Here is a 17393-nt window from a genome sequence, read left to right as displayed (position 1 = left end):
GTGGGGCAATTTGCCCCGGGCCCCATGAGAATATAGTATTCTATAGTATTGCAACTTTTTTGTATGGAAGGGGGCCCTGAAATTGCTTTGCCCCAAGCCCCCTGAATCCTCTGGGCGGCCCTGAGCTAATGATCAGCCAGGGTAGGTGGAAAGCAGGGCTGGTGCTACCATTAAGGCAAACTAGGCGGTTGCCTAGGATGCCAAGATTTGGGGGCGCCAAAAAGTGGTGCCCCCAATTCTTTTTTTACAGCGTTCCTGGGCTGGGCTGCCGGCAGCGCGCTGACATATGCGGCTCAGACTCCCTCTCCCAGCGCAGCGGCCGCTCCACTTCTCCCACCTCCCAGGCTTGCGGCGCGAATCAGCTGTTTGGCGCCGCAAGCCTGGGAGGGGAGGAGAATTAGAGCAGGGGCGGCGTGCTTGGGGAGGAGGCAGAGCAGAGGTGAGCTGGGGTGGGGAGCTGCCGCGGGGGGGGGGTGCCTCAGAGTGTGGGGGGGTGCTTCAGGGTGGAGGGGTGGCGGGGAGCTGCCACAGGGCTGGTGGGAGGGGGGGCTCAAGGTGGAAGTTTTGCCTAGGGTGTGAAACTTCCTTGCACCGGCCCTGGTGGAAAGGCTTCAGGACCAGACTGTATTTACATGAACTCACCTACTCTGCCTAGATATCTGGCAGACAGAGCTGTGTTGCCCAAGTGATCACTTTTGGCTGGTGTTGGTTACAAATCACCTAAGTATTAAATGTGGGGGTCATGAAATGTTATCCTTATTGTTTGAGTAAAGGGCAGCAGAACTGTGCTTTACCTGATGAGGGGCTCTCCCTCAGTGCTTAATTTGAGTTAGGGCTTACCAGGGCTGAGCCCCGGTACCTCTAGGCTTTGCCGTTCGTAGCCTTGGGACCTCTGGGCTTGTCACATGAGTTATGAAAATAACAAACTTGCTTGAGCCCTGGCAACTCTTTCATTACAAATTAAGCACTAGTCACCCTCAACTGAACTGCACTCCCTAAGCAGGAGGTTTGGATGCCATATCCTAGTGCAGAGAGAGAGAGAGAGAGAGTAGGGCACAGGTGTTTTGCTTGGTGATGTGGGCTCTGCCTAAGAGTCACAGATACTATTTGACCTGCCCCTCTCTCCTGTTTAGAGATAGAGCTTATTAGGCTTCATAGACAGTCTTTTGGTTTGTTAAGTGACCACTAGAGCTGAAATCACTGATAATCAAGTCTAAATGCTTAGACCTGCTATGGAAGAGACAGCCCAGCCTGCACTAGCAGCGAGGTTCCCCCACTGAGAGCTGAAATCACTGAGAGTTGGGTGGAACCTCGAGAGACTGACTCGCAGAGGTCACAGTGGCAGGTGGCAGCAGAAGGTGACAGTGCAGGGCCATTGGGAACGGAGTGGTAGAGTAAACGGAGGCATGACAAACAACAGTGGCCAGAGCATTGGACTATGTTTTAGTGACTTTGCTCCAGAATGCTAGATTTGTGCTGGGAAACTTATATAAATATACATTTCCTAGTAGGCCAAGATTTTTAAAACGTATTATTTGCCAATGTCATTATCTCACATCATCGCTATCTCAAGAGGTTATTATCTTGGGGAGTTTCTGTACTAAACATTTTTATTATAATTATTTTTTATGTAAGAATGGCAATATTGGGTCAGACCAATGGTCCATCTATCCCAGTATCCTCTCTTCTGACAGTGACCATTCCAGGTGCTTCAGAGGGAATGAACAGAACAGGGAATCATCAAGTGATCCATCCCGTGTCATCCACTCCCAGCTTCTGGCAAACAGAGGCTAGTGACACTCAGAGCATGGTGTCAAGTATCAGGGGGTAGCCGTGTTAGTCTGTATCTACAAAAACAACAAAGAGTCTGGTGGCACCTTAAAGACTAACAGATTTATTTGGGCATAAGCTTTCGTGAGTATAAACCTCACTTCTTCGGATGCATGGTGTTGCATCCCTGCCCATCCTGGCTAATAGCCATTGATGGACCTAACCTCCATGAATGTATCCAGTTATTTTTTTAACTCTGTTATAATTTTGGCCTTCACAACATCCCTGGCAAAAAGTTCCACAGGTGACTGCGTGTTGTGTGAAGAAATACTTCTTTTTGTTTGTTTTAAACTTGCTGCCTATTAATTTCATTGGGTGACCCCTGGTTCTTGTGTTAAGTGAAGGGGTAAATAACATTTCCTTATTCATTTTCTCCACACCAGTCAAGATTTTATAAGCCTCTATCATGTCCCCTCTTAGTAGTCTGTTTTCCAAGTTGAAAAGTCCCAGTCTTTTTAATCTCTCCTCATATGGAATCTGTTCCATATCCCTAATCATTTTTGTTGCCCTTCTCTGTACCTTTTCCAATTCCAATATATCTTTTTTGAGATGGGGTGACCAGAACTGTGTGCAGTATTCAAGATGTGGGCATATCATGGATTTATATAGTAAAAGTGGAGGAGTTTGGTTTGCCAGACTGATCAGATAAGCCAATACTGACAACCTATATGAAAAGGCTGCAAAACACCATGCCTCTGGACTGCATCAACATGCAGAAAGCCTTATAAGCCAGTTACTGTCAAAGCCAATTTTAGAAGAACTTAATGAGGCTGTTAAGAACGCTGGAGACACAACTCAGTTTATAGAAGAACAGGAGTACTTGTGGCACCTTAGAGACTAACAAATTTATTAGAGCATAAGCTTTCGTGGACTACAGCCCACTTCTTCGGATGCAGTGGGCTGTAGTCCACGAAAGCTTATGCTCTAATAAATTTGTTAGTCTCTAAGGTGCCACAAGTACTCCTGTTCTTCTTTTTGCGGATACAGACTAACACGGCTGTTACTCTGAAACTCAGTTTATGTGAACCAACATGGCTGTTGCATCATACTTTCTATTTAAGCAAGAGATACCACATACTACAAACTGGAAGCCAATGTTAAGTGCATTGTCACTTGTTAATCCTGAAGTTGGACCCTGGTTTCGAACAAGACTGGCAAATACTCGCTATCTTTCTGAAAAAACTCAGCTGACTCTCTAGAAGCATGCGGTGCAACAGTGAAAGACTCAGCAGTTGAAAAAGTGAAGAACTCTCTCATCATATTCAAAATATGTGCATACATGGCTGATGAATGCACCAATGCAAATAGGCATCAAGTATTAAGTCATTGCGTATGTTATCTTGATGTCCGTGGTAGGTCAATAGATTCATTCTAGATGTTCAGGTTATAGAAGACACATCAGCTGCATCTGTGACATCTTAGAAGAGTTAAATGCTTGTAAATTGAACTATAAACAGATGGCTGCTTATGCATTTGATGGAGCTACAAACTTCTCTGGAAGACATAGTGGAGCACAAGCTTTGCTCAGAGAAAAGTGCAACCCTAATCTCTCCTATACACACTGCAGAGGGTTTTTTATACTCTTTTATACTCTCATAAATAGCTTTTTATACTCTTTTTCAGCAAGAGTCAAAAAGGATTGAACGCCTTGGAAACAAATAAAAGATTTATTTATCCCAAACACTGGGACTGAAGTTCAAATTAGTCCAACGTGGGAAAACCTGCTGGCTTTCTCAAGAGCGATTCTTGGCTGTTGTCTTAAAATTACTGTAGCTGGGATTACTGGCTTTGGAAAGTATCTACCAAGATAGGACAGATCTAAGTAGTGAGGCTGGTGGACTACTTTTGTTACTAATTTCAGAGAAGACTATCACCATTCTCTCTCTTGTAAGTCTACTATTGAAACCACTTGGATCATTAAACAATGTCATCCAGGCATCTGCTACAACAGTAGTAGATCTTTGTCTACCCTTGGATCAATCAGAGATATCCATTGAAAATGTACTGGAAGAAGAAAAGACTTCAGTCCAGAAGTTGACTAATGAAGGTACTTATATTGACTCCTTAAGTGAAGAGGACAAGAAGTGTTTGTTAAGCCAGCTGAAAAAGTACACAGATATGATTCTTACAAATCTACAATAGCGATTTCTGGATTCTACTCAACCTCCACGTAGCTTTTACAGATGCCTGTCTTATAAAACACCTACAGTTGAGTGGACTACCAGCAATAGGGCTGCTATGTGATCAGGACAGAATAGAGAATTTTGAACAGAGTGGAATATCATACAACAAACGAATGAAAATTTAACTTCAACTTCTTTATCATCACTGGTGGTTCGACCCAATTTTTATGCTATGTTTCCTGGGATGAAAGAAGTAGGAATTCATCTCTTGCTACTCCCAGTCACAACAGCTACAGTTGAGCATTCTTTTTCCTCATTGAATAGAATTTTGTGTTCTGAAAGAAGTCACCTTCTGACTGATCATGAGCATATCATGAAGGACTGGAAGTAACGGACATACAAGAAGAGTGCAAAATTACAACAAGAAACCAAGAAGGATGTAGATGTCGTGCTTCATAGTAGGCTTCAGTAGCCAACTTTAATTTTTTATTTTAAAACACGAGTTAAATCTAATAAAACGGTCGTGAAATATTTTTCATTTTTTACTATGTTGCCATACAGCCCAGCTTCACCCTCACGGTCTCAACCCTCAGCCCTCAGTCCCCCCCCCCCCCCCCCGAATATTCCAACGTCCTCCCTAATTTCAATTCCTGGGGAAAACACTGCTCCAGTCCAAGACTGTGGGTCCGTCTCCGCCTGAGAGCCTCGCAGGGGCTGGGGCAGAGCAGCCCGGGGCTCAGATCCCGCCCTGGGATTCCTGACCTCTCTGCCACACTCTGCAGAACCTTACTTCGCTGCACCCCTTGATCTCTCTGTTGCACCCCGCAAAACCCCATCTCCCTGCCAAGCCCCCTGCTGTCCAACCACCTTTCTGCACTACTCATGACCTGACCTCCCTCCTGCACCCTGTGCCATGCAACCACTCCACCAGGCCCCGCACCACCTGACCTCCCCCCTGTGACTCCTCACGCCCCATGCCACCCAACCTTCCCCCTGCAGTGCCCCCACGCTACCCGATCTCTCCCCTGTGTCCTCTGTGCTCCACCCAACCTCCCCGCTGCACCCTGTGCCACCAACCTCCGCGCCGTGTCCCATCCCGCCCAACCCTCCCTTCTGCGCCCTGACCTGCCCGCCGATAAAATTGCAGGAGTTGGCAAAACTGGTGTCATCTCTTTGGTGGAATATGAAATACAGAAATATGAAATCACACTTGTGAAGTAACATTGTGATAGCATCACAGAAATTAGAGATGGGAAAGAATTATTAGATCTCTAGTCCCTTGGATGGGCACGGTTATTCCCTATAGTACTTTTTTTTTTTTTTTAAAGGGCAGGGTGGGATTTCAAGCTGCAAAGCAACACTTTCACGTTGGGGTCCGGAATATTAAAATTTGGCTCTGTCATCTGATTAGAGGCTCTTCAGGGAAGGGCCCATGTCTTTATCGGTACTGTAAGGCACTTTGGGCACTTTTGTGCACTGCACAATAGTAATAACTCTTGCTTAAAATGTTAGAACTGTCACTCACAGTTGCCTATCATTTGTTCCCTATATAATTAAAAAATAGAGCAAAAATACAACAGCCAACTGGCAAAATAACCTCTTGTAGTTTGACTATAGTCACCAGGGGGGTTATATTTCACAGCACTTTTATCACAGGTCCATGGTTTCCTAGTTATACTCTTGAGACATGGTTTCTTCTAACATATGAAACACCACACAGGGAAACACTGACTAGGCTATACATGCATTAGAATCTCTTAATGTATGTGAATAGCCTTGTAGCTCACAATCACCTATCACTCATGTATATAAATCACACAAGCTGTTCAAACCAATCCACAAGCTTCCCTTGTTAACTGTTAGTAGTTCTCTGAAACATGGTTATATGCATCTGTAATCCGATCAGGCCTGACTCTTAAATGAGGCCTCATTAAATGTTCAAAAGAAATGTTTGGGTGTCTGTGCAGGAAGAGGCTTGATGGTGTCTTGCTGTCTGCACTCCCACCTTTTGATCTTAAAAAATCAGTACTTAGGTGAATCTAAAATACCCTCATGATTTGGAAGTCATTCATTACAAACCCATCAGTTCTTCTTAATGGAGGATATAATCCCTCAGCATCATTCATGGCTGAGGGAATGACATCATCCAGTTGTTGTACATTTTCCAGGGACTGTCACGTTCTTTATTGAACAGCTAACTCTTTTTATAGCTGGGTATATCTGTAGTGCTAAACAGACTTAGACCAGCAGGTCAGTGTAAGAACCTTGCAGGGACAGAAAAACCTGGTAACAAGTGATTTGGGATTTTGTGCTTGATTATTTTATTTTATTTTTTTACTGTGTAATGGTTCATCTGGTTGTCTCGTCTACTTTTTACCTTTCTCAGCAGAAAGTCAGCTGCACAATTACAAGCATGCAAGTGTTCTGGTAAAGCAAGTAATGTCCGTTTCAAATCGAGCCCCAAAGAAACTCTTTCTACATTGCTCTTTCCAATACATGGAAAATGGCAGGCGACTTCCCAGATTTCTGTCCTCTTTGTCCTCCCCCAGCTTTGGAATATGTCTCTGTGACGGGATCCCCAGGGTACAACCTGGGACTGTGGGACCGCTGTGCCCCCTTAACTCACTTTCTCCCACAATGCCTTATTGATGACATGCAACAAACCCCTCTGTGTGCTGTTACCACTCAGTACAACCCCATGTGGAGCCCCACACCCAGCTAGATTGCATAAATGCTCCCAGAGCCACTCACGAATCACACAGAGAAAGGCACCAGCCAAATCTCTCCAGCACCCAGCCTTGTACCTCAGGAATACATCATCTTGCACTGCTCAAGACCCTTTCTTGAGCAATGCAAGTTTATTAATTGGTTTGCCACTTCACCAATGGAAAGTGGGCATACACCAGCCTTTGTAACCTAAGCAGATTTACCAAGCACATCAGTCAAACTCACTGCTAAGGCTAAACATTTGAACAAGTTTATTGATTACAAAAGCTAGGTTTTAAATTATTGTAAGTGATGGGCAAAAAGAGTAGTTACCAATAAAAGATAAGCACACAGTCTAAATTCTTAACCTTATTAGACTAGGCAATATCTGGACTAAGCAGTTTTTCTCACCCCACTGGATACTGCAGGTTGGGTACAGTCTTTCATTTCCAGGCTCTCTCCCTGTTAGCCTGGGGACCAGTCTCATCAGCTCCAGCATTCTCGCTGCCTTCGGTGTAGATGGGGAAAAAGTCAGGACAAACCATGTGGCCTCCGTCTCCCATTTTATATCCTCAGCCCATGTGCTTGGATAACACAAGTCTAGGCATGTCTGGTGGGCATTGCTGAGTCACCAGGCAAAGTTGAGCAGTTCTCCTGTTGTGGCCTTGTGCATTACAAGGGAGTCATTGAATTGTAAGTCCCTTGCTGGACAATGGCTGTTGATGGTTGTCCAATACCCGCCTGGGCGTTGTTTACCTCACTTCTTGTTGTATCTGGGGAGCTAATATCTGGGCAATTCCCCAACTCACAGCATATTTTAGTCAGGACCGACTTCAGCTTTTTTGCCGCCCCAAGCGGCGAAGGGGGGGGGGGGGATAAAGCTGCGATTGGCAGCACTTCAGCGGCAGCTCTACCGCGCCACTTCATTCTTCGGTGGCAATTCGGCAGCCAGTCCCGCCCTCCGAGAGGGACTGAGGGACCCGCCACCGAATTGCCACCGAAGACCCGGACGTGCTGCCCCTTTCCATTGGCCGCCCCAAGCACCTGCTTCCTGCGCTGCTGCCTGGAGCCAGCCCTGATTTTAGTGACAACTATACAACACAATCTCATAACTTCATATGCACTAATGATATACATATTTAGAACAGTGGCTTTCAACACATCATAACCTTTCCGATGATACCTTACATAGCATGCTTTATATGAAATATCACCAATATATACAAATGATGAATATGTGGGTTACAAGGCGCTCTCCCGAGGTATAGAGTGTCACAGTCTCAACTGTACTCTGCAGCACCATCTATTATATTAGTCCTGGACCCTGTCATATGGACAGACCAATAGTTTTGCTGAATTAATGTCAGTTCTGGTAGTGACATAAGTCCAGTTCCTACTGGAGAGGTGTCTACATCATTAAAACCATCACCTTGTTTCACACAGGCCATCAAACAGCAATCAAGTGATAACAAGTTATGGTCACTATCAGCCTGCACTGTATTGGAACCAGTAACAGAAATTAGCAGATCTTTATCTCACAACCTAGCCCTTGAGCCATCCAATCCTCCACCTTGTAACGTAGTCACATATCTGTTTTCTAAAGGGGTAAAGTTATCTAAAGACCAGTTTAAACCATATAGCAATGTCTAGGTAGGTCAGTGATAAAATTAAATGCAATTGCCTGAGAAATTCACCTGTGTCTGCAGAGAGATGTGTGCTGAATGTCTGATGTGCTGTAATATATATTAGGAAGAAAAATGTTCTAACAATCCATGAGCAATGGATACAGCTTTTAAAAAACATTTCTTCCAAAAGGCAAGACATTATTTCTATGCTGAGAATATTTATTATCTGTCAATGTATTACTAAGGCAACTGTTCTGTATCCACTGGAATCCTAAAGGACTGCCATACCATGCGATTAGGAGCAGTTGCAGAGCTCCCATCTTCAGGTTACAAGTGGCTACTGGAGACATCATGAAATCGAAGAATGACTCTTCCAGTCTCAGGGAGAACGAGGTGCATTGAGCATGGCACTTTAACACTTCTTAATGAAACCTTCTGCAGGGTCCAGGCACACTGTGATGGGTTGGGTCACAGAAACCGCTTTGGGACTGTCACCTGATGTGCTGAGACTACCTCTGAGCCTGTTTTCCCTGCCAGCTTGGCACTTCAGAACCCTGTCTTGTTGAGCCAGATACGCTAACCTGCTGCAACACTGACCTAGCGTCTGACCCACACCCCCAAAGCTGCAGACTTAATTGAAAACAGCTTAGAAAGTGCTCCTGTCTCTATCACCCAGATACCCAGTTCCCAATGGGATCCAAACCCCAAATAAATCCATTTTATGCTATATATGGACAGATCAATAGTTTTGCTGAATTAATGTCAGTTCTGGTAGTGATACCCTCTGATACCCTTTGCTCAGAAACACCAAGAAACAGGGTGAGAGCGCTGAACTCATTCCACAGATTTGAGCCCAGTTTTCTAACACCAAACAATGGATTTTTTTCCCCATTTGGTGTAACACTCGTTAATCAGCACACAAATACCATGGTGATGGATATGGTATAAGAATTTAGATTAAATCCAGCTCTTATGTTTGGCTGTCAAACTGGGACAGATGCCACATTTTGAAGAGGAGACAACAACTTTATAACCGTACAAAATCATAAATGTTCTGAGCTTTTTTAGCATATTTTGGATTCCTTAGTTGTTCTATAAATGCAAGATATTTTTATATTATTATTATTCTATTGCAGTGTGCAATTAACACAAGAAATTGGCAATGTATAAACTTTGGTTTGTATCAAGTAAACTGCAATGAAGAAGACAAATCAAAAAGCATAACAAAGGCATATACAAGCATAAAACAAATAGTCTTCCTCAGGGGCGGCTCTATGTGTTTTGCCGCCCCAAGCATGGCAGTCAGGCAACTTTCGGCGGCATGCCTGCGGGAGGTCCGCTAGTAACGTGGATTCGGCGGCATGCCTGCGGGAGGTCTGCCAGTCCCGCAGCTTTGGCGTACCCACCGCCGAATTGCCACCGAAGCTGCAGGACCGGCGGACCTCCTGCAGGCATGCCGCCGAAGGCTCCCTGACTGCTGCCCCCACAGCGACCAGCAGGCCGCCCTCCACGGCTTGCCACCCTAGGTGCGCTGGTGCCTGGAGCCTCCCCTGGTCTGCCTTCAGCACTTTTTTCTACTTCCTGGGTGTTAGTTTTTATAGATAAAATCATTTTGACATTACCAGGTGGGAAACAGGTGTACTTGCATGCATCCAGCTAGTTCTTGTGTTCTACCAGAGCATTTCAATCAATCTGAGCTTCATTTCAGACAAGATCCACAGGGAATACTTGTCATCGGGAAGCTGTTGCTGTAAATATACGACTGGCTTCAAGGCTTCACACAAGAGATGTACATAATTCCAGTTAGTGTGAGTGGCACCAACAGCAGGATGGAAAGCTGAGTTATAGTATTTGCTATTGGGATTTTTTGTCACTATTACACAGTCAAGATTACATTGTTTGGGCTTTACAAATCATATTGTGAGATGTGCAATCAAAACTATAACTAAACTGTATCTGGAGGGAATAATTATTTAAATTTTATTTTCATTTATGTGGGAAATATTTTCTAGTAGTTTCAAGTAGATAATTAAGAATGAACATTGAAGTACAAGAAGTGAATGGAAAAAACAGGGAAAATGGAGAATTTATGGACTGTCCCAATGTATTAAAAAAAAAAAAAGATGGGATTTAAGCAGAGGCAGATTAAGAAGGAATCCATAAATCCTTGAGCTCTTGCTCCAGAGCTCTGAAAGGCCTTGACTCAGCAGTGAATCAGTGAGAAACTAAGAGCCTGATTCTCCTTTCATAGCAATTTTTGCACAAGTGTAACTCTATTGACTACAATGGAGCTACTCCTAATTTATAATAACATGAACAGAATTAGATCCTAAAATTCTGTCTGGGTTGGAGGGGATTGTGTGAAGAGATCAAAGAGTCTATAGGTGGCAAGGCATCAAGGAGAGGAGATCGTTTCGGGGAACCTGAGAAAGGAGATCAAGGAATACAAAGAACTATATATTTCTAGAAGGGGCAGTGTTTTGGGAGCCAATCCCTCATATTGTCTTCATCTATCCCTGGATTTAAGATGAAAATGCTTATGAATTTGAATTTTACAGTGTGAGGGACTATTTGTGTAGGTAACGTGAGCAGGATCTGGCCTGTACAGAGGGCCAGTACATGAAATATGCATCGCCATAGTCCTACTTAAGCCCACACCAGAGAATTTAAATGGGACTTAATTGGTTCATAGGCCTCATTCTGGTTCTCTGCAAGAGGCAAACTTCAGCCTGAGAGAATCCCACTAGTCTGTCAATATGATAATCCAATCAACAAAAATTAGCAGCACATTTTCACTTTTCTCATGTTGCTGAAGCAAATCATTCCCTGTCAGTGTGGACTCTGATATGCACCTGGCTTTTCTGATCATTCAAATCAATATTTCGTCTATGATCATTTTATATTTTAAAAGAATTAAGAAAATGGATTTACTTTAGGAAAATCATGTATCCCTTTAACACAGGGGGTTTTCAGCGCTCTGGGAACTGCAGGTGAGCGGTATTTACAGTAAACATTGAAATAAAAGTCTGATGGCAACAAACAATGTTTGTGTTACTGAACTGAAATATAATTCTGCCCTTTGAACATGGCTAGACACTAGGAATGGTTTTAGAGACTCCAAAGACCATCCAGGATTTTAAACAGTTTCAGGGAATTTTTCTGGGCTTTTAAAGGTACATTGTCTGTTTAAAAACACATAGCTTAAAAAATAAGTGCCAGTCCTGTGTTGCTAATGACACATTAAACTATTTTAAATGGAAGAATTATACAAATCTAAATTATTTCCATTTAAGCTGTTTGTTTGCTTTTTGAGTTGGACAACGACAACAGACCAGTCAACATCCCATTTGTTTCTAGAGAATCTTAGTCCCTAATCTAGACAATACTGTAGTGTTTGAGTCGCAAAAGCTGCAGGGTGAGGTTTAAATAAAACAAACAAAACCCCGACTATTTTCATTTGTTAAATTAAAAACAAATCATGAAATCATGGCTATGCTAGTGTTTACTGAGAGCAAAAGCTGTTATGGTGAGAGTTCCATTATGACCCAGTGTTTTCACAGATGTTAAGACCAGAATGGACCATTATGATCATCTAGTCTGCCCTCCTGCCTAAACAACAATAGACCCTCTCCCAGTTAATTCATGCAGCTAGCCCATAACTTTTGTTTGAGCTTTAGCTTATCTTTTAGAAAGACAGCCAGTCTTGATATAAAATGTTTTCACGCCTTATTAAAAGTATCATTCTAATTCTAATGGATCACTTGATGAGCACCTGTTCATTCCCTTTGAAGTATCTGGCACTGGCCACTATCGGGATACCGAGCTAGATCGGGACTTTTGGTCTGACCCAATATGGCCGTTCTTATGTTCTACATTAATGGTACAAAACACTATGGCCCCAGTCCTGTGGGCTGGTTGAGCTGTGCTGAGTGTAGGACCCAGAGGTGGAGGAGTGGCTACATGCCACCTTCACGCTTCCCCAATTTTTGAGGCTTCTTGGGGCTGATTCTGCCCCTGGCATAAGTCAGGGCAGCCTCAGGACTGTTTGCAATGGTCCCCAAGTAAGTCGAGCATACTCTGAAAATTAAAAAACAGGCCACTTTTGTGGCAGTGTTTTTTAGGATTGCAAAATAACCCCATACAAAAAGCCAAGCATACTTTTTTAAAAGTGCATACCGATGTCACTACTGCACCAGCACGTGCATATTTCTTGGCATGGGGAATTTTGTTCCCTTATTTAGGCCCAGATCCTCAAAGGTGCTTAGGAACCTAACTCTCACTGATTTCACAGGCCAGAATCTAGCCAAACACGTTGCAACAGCAGCACTGCCATTTGGGGGGCGATTTAAGGGTTGTTTTTTTTTGTTAAGGCAACTAGTCCTCACCAGAGATGATCAGACCATTTTCCATCACACCAAAATTTCAACAAAAAACAAACAAAAAAAATCATGAACATTTTCTCAAAAAATATCTTTTGAATTTTTGAACCCAGCTCTCCTCAGAACTTGCTGGAAAACTTTCTTTTCAGCTGAAGAAAACACCAAGAAATCACTGATTTCCTTTCTTGGAGGCACGTATGTAATCTTGATGTGAGACGACTTGCAACCACAAGAGAGCACTCTTTCCTTTGATGATCTCTCAGCCTTCCTAGAAAGCTAAAGAGATACCATATAAGTTTTGCATACTGCTGGAGAACTCGCTTCAGTTAGATTGGAACAGCAGAAACAACAAAGGCTGCAGATGTATTTTGGATTACAGTGTGAAAAGCCTTTGGCTAGTTTTTCAGCTGACAGGAGATCTTCGGTTCCTGAGTGGGAGGAGTTCTGCCAAAACTTTGAAGATCCCTATAAACTTTGGAAATTACCCATCTTTTGGAGACAACTTTATCAAAAGATATTGTGGGTTACAATACAAGAGAAGTGTTTAGAGCCTGGAAGCTTGTTTATGTTTGGTGTTAACTCTACGGACACACGTTCAAGCTAGAAGAAAAGGAATACAGGAACCCTCTTATTATCTTTTGAAAGATGAAGATCAGAGGAAATGCTGGGTTTAAAGTGTGGAGTAATGGTCCTAAAAGCTGGTCTATAAATTAGATGGCACCCTGCCTCTATAAAAGATTGAGGAGTAGAGCTGATTTTCAGTCATATTGTGGACTTCATGAATTGTTAGTTTTGCCTTTAAAACTGGACATAGATCTCACCCACAAGAACAGAGCAGACTGTGGAGCAGAGGACCCAATACAAATGTTTCCTCCATGCATGGATTAATGCAAGATTTGGAAGCCAAATTTGAGATTAAAATTGCACTGGTAAACAATGGACAGCAATAAAGATGATGGACTATTGAATGGGATGTTATTCTCAGGAGCTATGTCCATGGGAAATAACCATGTGAATCCTCATGGGTTACCACTAAGAGAGCCTTTTGGTGTTCCCTTTCATTTCGATCCAACTTATTGGGACCAAGCCTACCGTGGTTATTCAGGTAGATTTTCCTACATCCCTTTCTCTGGATATGTAGGAGTCTATGACTATTCTTTTGAGCCTGCCTTCATTCGAAAGAGAAATGAGAGAGAGAGGCAAAGAGTGCGTTGTGTGAATGAGGGATATGCACGCCTCCGAGAACATCTTCCCAAGGAGCTTGCAGACAAACGCCTCAGCAAAGTAGAGACCCTAAGAGCCACAATAAATTACATTAAACACCTTCAGAGTTTGCTGGATTGTCAGCCATTAGGGTCTACCACTAAGGAAACAATATCTGCTAAGGAGGCTACAGATGCTTCCAGTCCTGATCTAAGAAGGGAATGCAACAGTGATGGAGAGTCTAAAACCTCTTTATCTTCATCTCCATACAGTGAGTTTGAGGAGACTTGCATCTAGGAAACATCATCTTCAGAAACATATGCCTTCAAGACCAATCAAAAACTCTGTTATGGTATCTAAATCCACATGATTTTTCTATAGGTAAAAATGTATCCTACGAAAGAGGAAAGAGCCTGGGAAAATAAAGGTATCTTCAGTCTCTGAGAAGACCTTTTCACTGTTGTTGCATGCATGTAGCCTACAAGTGGTTCGTAAGGATACACAAATTCCTTTCAAATTTCCTCAGCTGTGTTTACTAATTGTGGTTTAGATTATTAAACTTGAAACAGTTTTTAAAATCTAAATTACTCTTCACCTTTTATGCTGTTGGTTTACTTTTTGCTTTTCACTCAGTGGGAAAATGAAAATAGATTAACCAGGTTTAGAGTTTTTTCCTAGTCAGGTTTATTTTCTAGTTTCCATGCACTGATACAATGATGCAATGTTTGGTTTGCAAATATTGTGGTTGCGGGGTGGGAGGGAAAGAGGGTGTAAAAATTAGATAACATATGTTTCACCAACATTTTTAAAACTCATGCAAATATTTCTATTAATATTAGGTTTTGAAAAACAATTTTTTAAAAAATGAAATCTATATTTCAGGTTGAATCTATTTGGCAATGTCCTTTTTAATACAAGCAGATGGTCCATAATTAGGATGCTTTGGAGGTGTGAGGATGTGAAGAAAACTTGGGACTTATTTTAAAGAATTACTCTCAGCAAATGGCAGACTGAAATTTCCATCCTAACCAATACTAAATTAATGTGCTAAATATAGTTCTGTAAAATCCCAATCAGACAAAATCATAGTGATGAAATTGTGGTGAAGACATCCACCTTTTCCCTGTGCACCTTCATTTATATAAATTGTATTTGCAGACAAATGCTATTGATCATGACATCTATTTGATGGTTGGAGGTAATATGCATGGAAACATACTCCTGTAGTCGTCATGTACTAGTGTCTACAGAAAGGCTGAAATATATCAAGCTACATTCATATGGAAAATGTGGGCATTTTTCCTTACATTTAAAGTATTGTGTTACTTTTAAAAACAGACTTTTCTAAAATATGTACCTCAAGCTCTACAATATATATTTAATTTGAACCATTGTCACTCAAAAGGCAATCGGAGTTTTTCTCCAAATCTCTCAAAGTTTTTTTTTTCTTCATTTACTACTCTCCAAGGCCCTGATTTAGCAAAGCACTTAAGTATGTGCTTAAAGATACGCATGTGCTTAAGGGATGTGTTGAACCAGACCCAGAATGTATTCTCTCTCTTCCCGCTCCAAATGATCTACCCCCCCCTTACTTTAAAATAATACCAAAATAAACTTTTAAACTCCCCTCCCCTTCTACTTATGGGATCACTTTGATTTGATAGTTTTCTCTCCTTATCTCCCTTGCCAAATACCTTGACTGAAATCCTGAAAATGTTCATGTACAAATATGAATGAACATTAGTGCTGGTCAGATACCTCAAAACATGTCCATGAATATTTGCTTAAATAAAAAAATTGAATTAAAAAATTTATTTTCACTTTTCATGGAGATTAGTGAATGAGAAATGTTCCCAAAAACTGAATTTTCAGGGAACAGGGGAAACTAGACTCAAGGAGCTCAATTTGTTTAGCTTAACAAAGAGAAGGTTAAGAGATGACCTGATCACAGTCTGTAACTACCTACAAGGGGAACAGAAACGTGATAATAGAGGTCTCAAAGGTATAACAAGATCCAATGGCTGGAAGTTGAAGCTAGACAAACTGAGACTAGAAATAAGGGTCACATTTTACATAGTGGAAGTAATTAACCATTGGAACAATTTACCAAGGGTTGTGGTAGATTCTCCATCACTGGAAACTTTTAAATCAAGATTGGAAGTTTTTCTAAAAAACATGCACTAGTTCAAACAGGAATTCATTCGGGGACGTCCTATGGCCTGTGTTATACAGGAAGTCAGACTAGATGATCACAATGATCCTTCTGGCCTTAAATCTATAACTCTATGACAAACTGACAGAAAGCAAATATTAAACTCAGAAATGTGAATAGTTGCAATGTAAATCTGTTAAATGTCCTCTTCATCCAATTAGGGAATGAAAAAACAATTATGTGACATATGTGTCCAATCAGAACGAACCCGTACAGCTCTCATTTCAAATTTTGTATATTCCATATTGATTTCTAGTAATGACCTGCTCACTAGCAATTTAAAGATCAAAATTATTCAGCAAATAATTTTAAAGAAGAAAAACATTTGGAGAGATAATCATCTGCCCATGAACAATTCACAAACAACAAGGAGCTAAATTTGGTTTATGAGTTATTTGCTATGAATTATTCACTCAGCTCTAATAATACTAAAAAGCACTGTTAAAAATCACAGTGAAGCACAGAGGCTTAGTCCCCTGTTCTTTATATACTAGCTATGTTCCCTTTTTGAAGCAGGGCTGCTTCCAGTTTCCAGACAGTGCACTTCCTGCTGCGTGGGCAGTTGTCTGTAGGGGTATGGATGAGTTTCCAGAGTTGGAATACATCTTTTCAGGTGTATATGTTTTCATGTTTATCTTTGGGGGGGGGGGGGGGAGTAAGGTAGTAGTCTGAGAACAGGACTTTCCTGGCTTCTACTCTTGGCTTTGGATACTATGGCCACGTCTATACTACAGCGGCACAGCTATGGTGCTGTAGTATCATAGTCTAGATGCGTCCCACACAATAGATTCACAGATTCTAAGGCCAGGAGGAACAATTACGATCATCTAGTCTGACCTCTATAACACAGGGTATAGAATTTCCCCCAAATAATTCCTAGAGCAGATCTTTTAGAAAAACATCCAATCTTGATTTTAAAATGGTCATTGATGGATAATCTACCACGACACATGGTTAATTATTCTCACCATTAAACATTTACGCCTTATTTCCAGTCAGAATATGTCTAGCTTCAGCTTCCAGCCATTGGATCACATTATACCTTTCTCTGCTAGACTGAAGAACCCATTGTTAAATATTTGTTCCCCATGTAGGTACTTATAGACTGTAGTCAAGTCACCCCTTAACCTTCCCTTTGTTAAGATCAAAAGATTGAGCTCCTTGAGTCTATAAATCTTTTAAACATTCTTGTGGATCTTCTCTGAACCCCCCTCAATTTATCAACATTCCTCTTGAATTGTGGGTTTTTTCCATTGATGCAGGTAATCCACATATCCAAGAGGTAGTAGTTAGGTTGGCAGAAGAATTCTTCCAT

At 41.9% G+C, this 17393-nt stretch overlaps 1 protein-coding gene across 1 annotated transcript; it reads left to right on the top strand.

Annotated features, from left to right (window-relative positions):
* Window positions 1-13099: 13099 nt before the first annotated feature.
* Window positions 13100-14270, top strand: ASCL4 (achaete-scute family bHLH transcription factor 4). Its single transcript, XM_054016552.1, has one exon. It carries the CDS (start codon window positions 13600-13602, stop codon window positions 14161-14163), a length of 564 nt encoding a protein of 187 aa, XP_053872527.1. The 5' UTR covers window positions 13100-13599; the 3' UTR covers window positions 14164-14270.
* Window positions 14271-17393: the final 3123 nt, after the last annotated feature.

Source organism: Malaclemys terrapin, chromosome 1 (genome assembly GCF_027887155.1).
Source record: "Malaclemys terrapin pileata isolate rMalTer1 chromosome 1, rMalTer1.hap1, whole genome shotgun sequence".
Lineage (NCBI taxonomy): Eukaryota > Metazoa > Chordata > Testudines > Emydidae > Malaclemys > Malaclemys terrapin.
The sequence above is the reverse complement of the archived record's forward strand: the minus strand, read 5'-3'. Positions and strand labels throughout refer to the sequence as shown.

Coding starts and splice junctions, on each gene's coding strand:
- ASCL4 (XM_054016552.1), top strand. CDS start 13,600: ATGGACAGCAATAAAGATGATGGACTATTGAATGGGATGTTATTCTCA.